General features: G+C 40.4%; 1 protein-coding gene across 2 annotated transcripts in view; it reads right to left on the bottom strand.

Moving 5' to 3' along the window:
• Positions 1-1115: 1115 nt before the first annotated feature.
• The window catches only part of gdpd1 (glycerophosphodiester phosphodiesterase domain containing 1), a 12922-nt gene continuing 2820 nt past the window's right edge, over positions 1116-11217 (bottom strand). The window contains exons 1-11 of one of the 2 annotated variants that reach the window (XM_010765875.1): positions 8292-8312; positions 7260-7409; positions 6702-6744; positions 6396-6531; positions 5770-5815; positions 5090-5211; positions 4671-4760; positions 4256-4389; positions 3994-4053; positions 3591-3642; positions 1116-2698 (exon numbers count right to left, since the gene is read on the bottom strand). In XM_010765875.1, the coding sequence (XP_010764177.1) occupies positions 2540-2698; positions 3591-3642; positions 3994-4053; positions 4256-4389; positions 4671-4760; positions 5090-5211; positions 5770-5815; positions 6396-6531; positions 6702-6744; positions 7260-7395 (978 nt within the window). In that variant the 5' untranslated portion in view covers positions 7396-7409; positions 8292-8312 and the 3' untranslated portion in view covers positions 1116-2539. Of the gene's footprint in view, positions 2699-3590; positions 3643-3993; positions 4054-4255; positions 4390-4670; positions 4761-5089; positions 5212-5769; positions 5816-6395; positions 6532-6701; positions 6745-7259; positions 7410-8291; positions 8313-11217 lie in introns of those variants that run through there. The other variant, XM_010765874.1, reaches the window with a different exon arrangement.

Here is an 11217-nt window from a genome sequence, read left to right as displayed (position 1 = left end):
ATGGGGCCCCCTTCTGGTCCAAGCACTTGCCTGTCGGTAAACGGCGCCCCTGTATACACACACACATTCAATACATACATACAGTATGATAGCTTGAACTAGTGGGAGAAATGGCACTGTTTGTCTGTAGCCAATGCCTTGAACCTCGGCAAAAATGGCATTAGAAAGTCAAGGTAAACTTGCGGTTAACTTGCGGTCTGCAATGCGTGTCACACTCGCGCACACAAGTAAATATATATGCACGTTCATTCTCACAACGCGTCAGACAATGCACTTTGTGATGTCTTTTATACATAAATATGTGTCCCCGGTGCGTCGGGGAACTCACGCAGCGTCAGAAAATAAAACCCTCTCTCTTTTCCTCCGTACCCAAATCCTTTAAAAACAGGGGTACAACGAGCAGATACAGATTTGCTGCCGATCTGACGTCAAATCGGCGGCGGACCCACAGAGAGATGCTATCAGAAACAATGTCTGACGTGTTTTGGACGTAATCTCGTCTTTGTTTACATTAGCAAGCTTCGCTAACACTCAGAGCTAACCTGTACTGGAGAGCACATGTGTTTAAAAAGCAGGAAATAAAAAAAGGAACTCACCTTGTGATAAACCACGCAAGAGAAAAAGCATTTGAGCTCCATACTGTTTCAGAAATAATCTTTCATGTGGTTTAGAACAGGATGGCGTTTTATCACAGCAGAATTTAACTTTATCTTCGGTAGAATTCTGATTAGGCATTAGCTCCGCCTCCTCTTTTTTTTTTTTTTAAGCTAAGGACCCAAAATCCGGGTTTCTCTAACAGGGCTGCAAAAGAGGGGTATGATGAGCATGAGGCATGGCTACAATGGGTGATCTGTTTGGTATTTTAAGCACAAAACTTTACAGACATGTTTTGTATAGGTATGGCCCTACAATATATTTTTCCAATATAGCATGATAGGTCTACTTTAATTTTCATCAGATTCAGATTTTTTTATTTTATTTTTTTTCTAATTTTAAATTATTATTATTTTTTTAATAATGGTACACAGGGTTCGGTCCGGATTGATTTGCAGTTTGGTCCGGATCCGGAACTTGGTCCGGAGTTTGAGAAGCCCTGTACTACACACACCACTCAGTTTATGACATCATTTTTGGTTTTTATTGACCATGATAGAAATGTACATGTTCAACAATCACTTTTTAAATCAAATGGCATGTGGAATAAGGCATTTTGATAAGCAGCCAGGTCCCACAAACACAATCAAACACAACGCAGATTAACAAATAATCATTTAGGCATGCACAACAAATGTTCCCTCAGTACAGCACAGGAGAAATATATCAAAAATATTCATTAATGTAAGATCTGTTGATTGGTAGATCACACATCTTTCCTATCAGACAAACCAATGTGCAGATTTCACTTCCACCACTCATAAAATACCCAACAATATAGTAAATAAAGCAGCAATAATGTTTTTACTTTAAATACTGAACAATATACAGTACTTTCAACCAAAACCACATTCTTTAGTGATCGTCACTCTCTGAGGTCACACATTTGGACTAGAAATCTTAAATGCTATAATAATCCCAAATCATCTTTGATTTTCTGACTGTGACACACACAGTAAATAGCTGCTGTCTTAAATACATTTAAAATGTTATGTGTAAAAAGAAAAATCAATCAACACTTATCACATCTACCATATTTACAATATGCTTTAAAGCCCATACATAAAAAATGTATATATTAAGTTCAATTCTGTTTACGATCTTAATAACACAGGTGAAAAAGGCAATCCTCATTAATTAAAGTTACAAAAAGAGATAATCGGTTTTGTGCAAATATGGGTCAGAGAAAAATCTGGAGACTAGAGAACTACACTTAAAACACAACACAATTACAAAAAACAACATATAAAGTTTTATTTAAAGAGCAGTCCGCTGATAAAATGATTGTGCCTTTGGATTTTAAATAAGGGTCAGCGGCATGACCCAACTCAGTAGTCATACTGCACCATTTTGTCTTTATTTGACTAGTAGCACATTTTTGATTGCATCAGGTCACATGTAAAAATTATCTAACAAATACTTACAATTTGGATATTGCATGTAATCAACAGTCTGATAGGAACATGGAGAAATACATTGTGCCTAAAAACATTCTAAAGCTGCTGTTAAATTAACATTAAATATTACTGCAAACTGTCATTTACTTGAAAGACTGGAAAAAGGCGAAATTATATCTTGACATTAGTAACGCATAAAATTGTTTGTTATGAAATTCAAGGGTGATAAGAGTTGCAAAAACTGAAGTTTATGTGCATTTTGTCCCATTTAAAATAAACTTTAGATTGTGTTGTTTGTAAATTGCACCAAATATGCAAAGAAGTAGAACAAAACTCTAGGTAGATAATAATATTAAGTGTTTTATATGATTGAAATTAAATGTTTGTGTCACCAGTACAACAGCTGGTTCCTCAGATCAGTGCAGTATGCAGAGCCTGACTGCGAAACACTGAGGAGGGGGCTGGTTAGCAAGGACTCAGATTGTAGGTTAATCACATATGAGGGGGCAGGTCACCGGGGGCTTAGAAATGCCATTCAGGTCCAGGAATTCTTTAAGCCTGGTGGGAAAATCTGTCATAACTCCTGTGGCTCCCAAGTCAAATGCCCTCTGGAAGTCCTCCTCGTCATTCAGCACCCAAATGTACACCTGAAACCACAGGCAGGAGTTAAACACACACACACACACACACACACACACACCTTACAGTGAAGGGAGTCACACAAGGACAAAGAATGCTTCTGTGCTCTATCAGCTTTGTTAGTGGCCACTCAATTCTATTTTTGAACTTGCAGAAACCAGAGACGTTTCCCAGTAACTGCTCTAAGCATACCACTGCAACAACAAACAGCTCTCAGAATGCAGACAGGCTCTTTTTATGCTATGGAAAGATTTGTAATCATTCCTGGAAGTAAAAACAATACAGGGAAAGTGACTGAATCTTGGCAGAATCCTGTCAATGTCCCTGGTTGCTCTTGACATTGTATGAAAACACTGGATACACAGCCTCCTTCAAAAGGTCCCCTATTATACTGTTTTTTATCAGTATATTATAGGTCTCAGATATATACAAAATATGTCTCTGAAGTGTTTGGCTCCAAATACCAAACAGATCATTGTAGCATCCCATAATCCCCTCTGTTTCAGCCCTGTTTCAAAAAGGGCTGATTCTCTGTCTGTTACTTTAGATGAAAATAAAGAGCCCCTCCCCACGCCCCTCTAAGAGATATCTGGTTAGAAATAACACAATGGTGCTCTAGGAGGAGATTAACTTAACAACAAATAACTTTGTTATGACATCATAAAGTGGCCAAAATCTGATCAGCTCATTTTCAGACAGGTTTTTATATAAATTGATCAGGACAAAAAGAGATAATATTTTTTCCTGAAACTTTCAGAATCTCTTTACACAGAGGGGACACATGTTGATGTATAAAAGATGTGGATTTTGCATAATAGGTGACTAAAAATTCAATAATTTGTGTGCAGAGGTTTTTCTTTTATAAGAACTACTAGAGAAGCTACGTAACAGTGGTTTTACCTGTATTCCCCTGGCAGTAAGATGCTGAAACAGGGTCTTTCTCATCAGCAAACTGCAAGAGAAAAAATAGAAACGGCAAATATAGCAAAGCTAAAGATAGGTTTTGTTTTGCAGTTGTAAATGTCTGGCATTAAATCATGGTCACAGTAATGTATATGTTTATTATTGTGTAATGAGGAGTCATAATTCTTCCCAGTGTCCCCGTACCAGCATTTCTAAAAAATCCCAACTATACTGTTCAACGAGGGAGAAATAAATACAATGATACATTATGAAAAAGTGAAGATACACAAGTTTACAGATTCAATGTAGTGTGTTACAAATACCCAAAGATTTTGTAACTCTGACGATAGAATTGAGAAGACAGATGGATTTCAAATGATAGGACAAATGAGAGACTTACGTGTCTGCAAGCCAGGCAATTAATCTCTGACTCCTCGTTAATCTATCGGGACCCTTTATTCTGCAAAATCACATAAAAAAGTGTCAGAAAGTTAAACACTGATGTACTTGCCACAGTCAGAATCAAGAAAAAAACAAAATGTTTCAAATGCAGCAGTGGTAATACATTTTTATATCTGATTGATGCGCTATGCATTATGGGTTATTTTAGGTCAAATACAGCCAAAAGCTGAAATAGCTTGTTTTTATGTGTGTATACCTACTTGGTAATAATAGAAGGCATGGGGATCTCCAGAAACTGCTCCTTGAGGGGAACAAAAGGCAGGAGGCCGGTGTAGAAGAGGCCTAACAGCTGCAATACTCTGAATAGGCTGAACAACACTGGGATACGCGGGTTCTGCAAAGCACAAACACACAACCAGAATTCATGTTCAATCCCTTAATTCAGTCACTACTGGTTGATGTAATATAAAATACAGAGATCTACAGTTTACAGCAGATTTAGTATTTTTCTTGTATTGTAAAGTGTAGATTTCATTCTCTCTTATCCATGCCAATATACGGCCTAATACAGTAGATACAAATAATAGTGGGTTTTTTTTATTTTTTAAAGGAGATCTATTCCATTAATTGACTACACTGAGGGTAATGTACACTTTATATCTCATGTAAATGTACCTCTGTGTAGCATTTATTTACAATCTTGTTGCTACTGTTGCCCCAGACCGTCAGATTCTCTCTGTCGTAGTTAACAACCATCTCAGAGACCTGCAAGAATTAGAAAAGTTGTAGCTACAGAAACACATAGCAGACAGGTGTGAAACAGGAGGAAGAAAGGTTTTGTCGCCATCCCATAATGTACTTTTAAGGCACATAGTCTTTGAAGTCAGTGTTATAATCAGCCTGTTTATAGTCACCTTTTTATGTACAATGAGGAAACTACTAATTCAATTTTAAGGACAAAAATGACTACATAAAATCTGTAAATAGCTCATTCAGTTAGATGAAAAATAGCATGGGAAATTGACAAACAAAAAAAAGAGAGAAAAAAACTAAAGTTGTTTTATAGGAAGGTTAGATTCTTATCACACACAGACCTTCTTGATGAGCCTGTCGTCGTTGACCTTGATGTCTATGTTGACAGGGGTATGGGGAAATGCTTCAAAAACGTCCTTGAGTAGAGGGATGCGTTTGTCCTCTCCCCCCTCGCAGAAAAACTCTGCCAGACAAGGACAAGTCAAAAACACAATCTGCCTCCGATTATACTCCAGACTGCGACTACATATTGGTAAATGTGTACACAGTGTAACGGGTAAAAATCAATCTGCATTATCTGTAAAAAGTCAAATGAACTTTAATTATAAATGCTTCTGCAGGGGATAAACACAATATACTTATATTTGTATACATGGACACATCAACGTATCCTAATACACCAGTTAGCATGATGTCTTGTAAAACAAATTCTGGTTATTATTTATTAGTGCAGAAGCTGTTTTGGCCAAACAACAACTTGGATAGGTTTAGGAGTAGATGTTGTTTTGGGAAAAATACAGTAAGCACTGTGTCCAGGTAGCCATGCATTTACTGCCACTACATTATGTTATATGCAAATTATAGTAAATATCTTCTCTTAGGTATAACTAGGAACAGTGGATGAGAACAGACTGCACAACTCTGAGTAACAAAGTAATGACAGAAGTTGCTGATATTCCTCTTTATGTAGGCAGGGATAACTCTGTATTAATTACACCAGCCATCAGTTTGTAATGCTCACCTCTCTGAAAAGTCACACCAAGCTTGCAGAGGTACGGAGGGAGCTCCTGCAAAGAGCACACAGTCAGTGATGAACAAACAAGAAATATACCCTATAGACAGGGGGGCGTGATGGATGTGACTGATTGCGTTCAAATGAAGGTCAATATAAAAAATAGGCAGGAAGGCAAGGACACGTCAAAGCAAGATTAATGTAAAAAGCCCAAATCTGTCCAACAAGGCCGAAGAGCAGAGAGACTGTGAACCTTCAGTTACACACATTTAAAAAGAAAATTGATAGAGTACATGTGTTTTTTGGCGTACACTTTGTGTACTAAAGTTGGTATGTTTTTTAAATATATTCCTTGAATAATGTCAAAAAAAATGTATGTCAGAATTATGTTCTTATGTGTAATCATTGTGTCTTATTACAGCAATTTCAATTTAATCCGATAGAAGACAAAATCCTTAAATATGTGTGGGCCTCATGGCCTCTTCTGTATGGTACATGTTAAAAGGAGCTCATAGATAGATCATAGACAAATGCTACTATTAACATTTTCTCCAAAATGTCCATTATTCAATTCAATTATCATTAAGATTTTCTTCTGTGAAGGAAAGCGATGCTATTATAGAGCAGTAACTCACAGCGTAGGTCATGTCTGAGATGTGGGCGTTGATGCCAGAGGCCCTCAGCAAGCTGGCGTCATGTGACACCACTACCTGTTCATCTTTGGTCAGGTGGCAGTCCAACTCCAGCATGTCTGTGCCAAGATCTACAGCGCTGCATGGACAAACACACACACTTAAAAACTATATTGACTTTTATCACATAAAATTCAAGCAGCTCAGTTCCTAATCGCAGATGACACAAACTTCCCACAATCACATGAAAAAGTCAACAGGTCAAAAGTCAAAAAGATCTTTGTCAAAGTGACTTTTGTTTCTACTCACTGCTTGAAAGCTGCCATCGTGTTTTCCAGGTTTTCACCCGCACCTGCAATGAAAAAGTAAATACTAAGCATGGTCTATTGTTGTCTTGACTCTTTACATTTGCTCACCCACAGTTAGAATATCGCCTTCTGCCTACTTCAGCATACCATACACAAAAATACTGTCTTATGAAAGCAGAGTAATACATACATAACCCAAACCATACATCTTAAAACAAACTGGCAACAGCATAAGCATAGGTTGGGAAAGTAGCCAAACAATGAACTTTGGACATAGTTTTACTGTGTACGAGTAAAAACTTTTTATGATATAATGCACTTAGACGAGAGAAGTTATACAATTGACAGGCATAGGCCCAAGTCATGATCATGAGGCTAAAGATCGAAATTACACTCATCTTTGTAAACAAAATCATTTCCTGAAGTATTCGTACGCTATCTATTAATTTGCACATTTTGTGAGGATCTGTGGATAATTTGTCATGGAACCTTTTTGCAACCTTTTTATTCGTCAGGAGTTTTTAGTAAAAGATACTTATAGTGTTCATCACAGACTCACCTCCTCGATGGGAAATGTGTTTGCTGAGAAAAGGCTCTCGTTTCCTACGGTGCAAAATATTTGGGCATTTCATCAGCAGGGCAGAGGTGAGCACATAGCCCGTTACCGTCGACAGGACATACACAGCAGCACACATCTCCTGTCAGCACGCTGCAAAACAAACAACACAATCCTATTGACTTTGAGTGGCATGTTGAATGATTCAATAAACAACATCCCTATAGAGTGGCGAAGTCACGCCCATCTACTTCCGGTCCATGGGACCTTATTTCGGAAAAATTATGTATTGAAGTCAATGGAGAGAGAAAAGTATCTTTCGATCCCGTTTTAATTGTGCCACGAATTACACATGATGTTTGTGAATCTTAAAAAATCATTTCCATGTAAAAAAAGTCACAGTTTGTCGTAAAACTGTTGAAATATAAGACTATGAAAAATACGCAACTAGAAAGACTACAAATCCCAGAGTCGCGTACATTAACGTTACTCACTGAAACCTTGTATAGCCGGTCCCGCATGCTGGCTCTAATGGAACCGACTAACTCCCCTTTGTGTATGTACAGCTCTCAACATGCCCAGACTTGTAGTGATTTTTACCTCTTAATACTTTTGACTTCATTCTGAAAGAAAGAAGTTAAATGTGCCAACGTGACGGCCACCTTGGTGTTGGTGACGTATGCAAGACCAGAGTTGTAGTTCATCGAGCGCTTCACACAAAAAAATGTGTTACTTCACAGTTTTACGACACATGTTTTTTTTTTTGACTTGCAAAATTATCTTTTAAATTGTCAAACATCATATGTGTAATTCGTTGCACAATTCAAACGGAATTAAAAGATAATCTTTCTCTCTCCATTGACTTCCATACATGATTTTTCCGAAATAAGGTCCCATGGAGGTCCACCGGAAGGGGAGGGACTTCGCCACTCTATGAACTACATCTCTGGTCCATGGATGTATAATAAGGTAAGTACGTGTGCCGCGAAAAGTGTGGTGTGTGAACATGGAGATGACGAGAGCCTGGACCAGAACCTGTGTTGCTTTCTGGGTCAGGTGGGGACGTATCCTCCTGATGTTGTAAAGTGTGTATCTGCAGCAGCGGGTTGTGGCAGCGATGTTTGCATTGAAGGACAGTTTGTTATCTAGGATCACACCCAGATTCCTTGCAGTCTGAGTCGGGGAAACAACAGAGGTGCCGATGTTGATTGATAGGTCAAGAGTGGGACAATCTTTTCCCGGAAGGAAAAGCAGTTCAGTCTTGTCAAGGTTGAGCTTGAGGTGATGAGCAGACATCCACTGAGCGATGTCAGCTAGACAAGCAGAGATGCGTGCGGCGACCTGGGTCTCTGAGCGGGGAAAGGACAGAATTAGTTGGGTGTCATCAGCGTAGCAGTGGTATGAAAAACCATGCGGGCTAATGACAGACCCGAGCGAGTTTGTGTACAAGGAGAAGAGGAGGGGACCAAGAACAGAGCCCTGAGGGACCCCTGTAGTTAATTGACAAGGGTCGGACTCGGACCCTCTCCAAGTTACCCTGTAGGTACGGTCTTTGAGGTATGAGCTGAGGAGGGAAAGTGCAGTGCCTGAAACTCCAAGTTTTTGGAGAGTGCAACGCAGGATCCGATGGTTCACCGTGTCGAATGCAGCAGACAGGTCCAAAAGGATGATGACAGAGGAGAGGGATGCTGCTTTAGCCGTGTGCAGTTCCTCAGAGACAGCAAGGAGAGCAGTTTCTGTTGAGTGACCTGCCTTGAAACCAGACTGGTGGAGATCCAGAAGGTTGTTCTGATGGAGATAACAGGAGTAGTTGTTTAAAGACAGCGGTTATTGTGTGGGTGAAGGGAGGGTCTGGTGACCCAGCGGTGAGTAAAGGTGAGTCAGAAAAAGAAGAGCGAATATCCTCAACCTTTCTTTCAAAGTAGTTGACAAAGTCGCTTGACAGAAGGGAGGAGGGGGAAGGGGCTTTAGGTGGGTCCAGGAGGGTGGAGAAGATGGAAAATAGTTTTTTGGGATTGGAATAGGAAGATTGGATCTTATCTTGAAAGAAAGTGCTTTTTGCCTGAGAGATCGAAGCAGAGAAAGAGGAGAGCCTGATAGGTTAGGAGGTCGTCATGGTGTTTGGATTTCCACCATTTCCGCTCTGCTGCCCGAAGGATGGTTCCATTAGCACGCAGTGCGTCATTTAGCCAGGGAACAGGAGGGGACTGACGAGCCTGCCGAGATGTGAGAGGACAGAGAGAGTCCAGAGAGGATGAGAGAGTAGAGAGGAGAGTTTCTGCAGCAGAGTTTGGAGGCAGGAGTTGGAACGAGTCAGAGGAAGGGAGGGCTGAGAGCACCGATGAGGCAAAGGTAGAGGGGGAGAGGGAACGAAGGTTGCGGCGGACAGGTGCAGAATTAGAAGAGATTAGTTTGTTATGTTTGGAAAGGGGTAGAGAGAATGAAATGAAGAAGTGATCGGATGTGTGGAGCAGGTTTACAGAGAGGTTAGAAGTAGTGCAGTTCCTTGAGAATATGAGATCAAGGACATTTCCAGCTTTATGAGTTGGTGGGGATGGAGACAGTGAGAAAGCAAAGGTGGTTAACAGAGATGTTAGTTCATCTATCTTCCCTGTCTGGAGGTTGAAGTCTCCGAGAAGTACAGCGGGAGGGCTAGTTTCAGGGATGTGTGAGAGGAGATTATCTAATTCCTCCAAGAAGTCCCCCAAGGCGCCTGGTGGACGGTAGAGAACAACAATGGTTAATTGTATAGGATGGGTTACTGTGACGGCATGGAATTCAAAGGTGGAAGGAGTGAAGTTAGGTAGCTTGAAGAGGGAAATGCTCCAGTTGGGAGAGAGCAGGAGACCAGTGCCACTCCTCTGCCAGAGGGTCTGGGTGTGTGGGTGAAGGAATATACTGTGGAGAGAGCTGGGGTGGATGTGTTGGATGGAGTAATCCAGGTCTCAGTGAGAGCAAGGAAATCCAGAGACTCCAGGGAAGCGTAGCCAGAGATGAAGTCAGCCTTAAGAACAGCTGACTGGCAGTTCCACAGGCCACCAGAAACTAGATGTTGGATCTCAGTGGAGCATGTGGGATAGACGAGAGCAGGCTGGTTATATCGATTAGGAGATACACGGGGCCAGTGATAATTGCGAGAAGACACATGAACAGGAATGGAAAAAAAACACTTTTGCCTCCTCTTTGCCTCCCTCGTGACTCCCGCAGGACACCAATGTCTTTGTCAGTTTCGTCTGGCTGCGCTCCAGGAAAGAGCCACCTAAGCGAGATGGGCAAGGACACGGTCTGATTGCTGAGTTCTCACACGCTGTTGTGCTGAGTTCTCACAGCTGTGTGGGCACGCGCACCGTCCCTCTAATTAGTTAACTTCTCTTCAAGCTTGTGGGCGCAGCAGAGTTCTTGACTTGGCTTCTTGCCTCTATTTTGTTGGACTATGCTTTCAGTTCCTTGGGTTGAGTAGGGCTGTTCATCATTGTTTTTATTATTCAATGTTAATGGTGTACCTCATTGCTGTAGACCTTTCTTACTCAGGTTGTGTTGTAGCAGATTCCTGAGATTTAAACTAGTTCTCTCTTAAATCGCCTGTTTTATGCTTATCTATTATCATAATTAATTGGAGAATATATACACATTTTTTCTATAAGGTCTGTGGTTCTTGCAGTTCCTAGTATTTCTCACTACAGTGAAAAGAGAATCTCATACGTTACTTATAAATACTTGTATGTTAATATTTATATTTGACACTATTGCCTAACGTGTGCATTTGCGCTGCACTGATGATCGATTCCGTATTAATTTCGGTACTATCAGTGTAGGCTTGAAGATGGTCTACTTCGTCCTCACCGCGGTTCTGGATGTGCTCACTCATACTTCTTGAATTTTGTCGCTGCTATCGAGCAGTTATCTATTGTTCTAGATTGACTTGTACTATGGATGTGCAAAGTTAGGTCTTTAGGAAACC

This window comes from Notothenia coriiceps, unplaced genomic scaffold (genome assembly GCF_000735185.1).
Source record: "Notothenia coriiceps isolate Sejong01 unplaced genomic scaffold, NC01 NC01_scaffold00002820, whole genome shotgun sequence".
NCBI lineage: Eukaryota > Metazoa > Chordata > Actinopteri > Perciformes > Nototheniidae > Notothenia > Notothenia coriiceps.
Note: the sequence above shows the minus strand (reverse complement) of the source record. Positions and strands in the feature narration are given on the sequence as shown.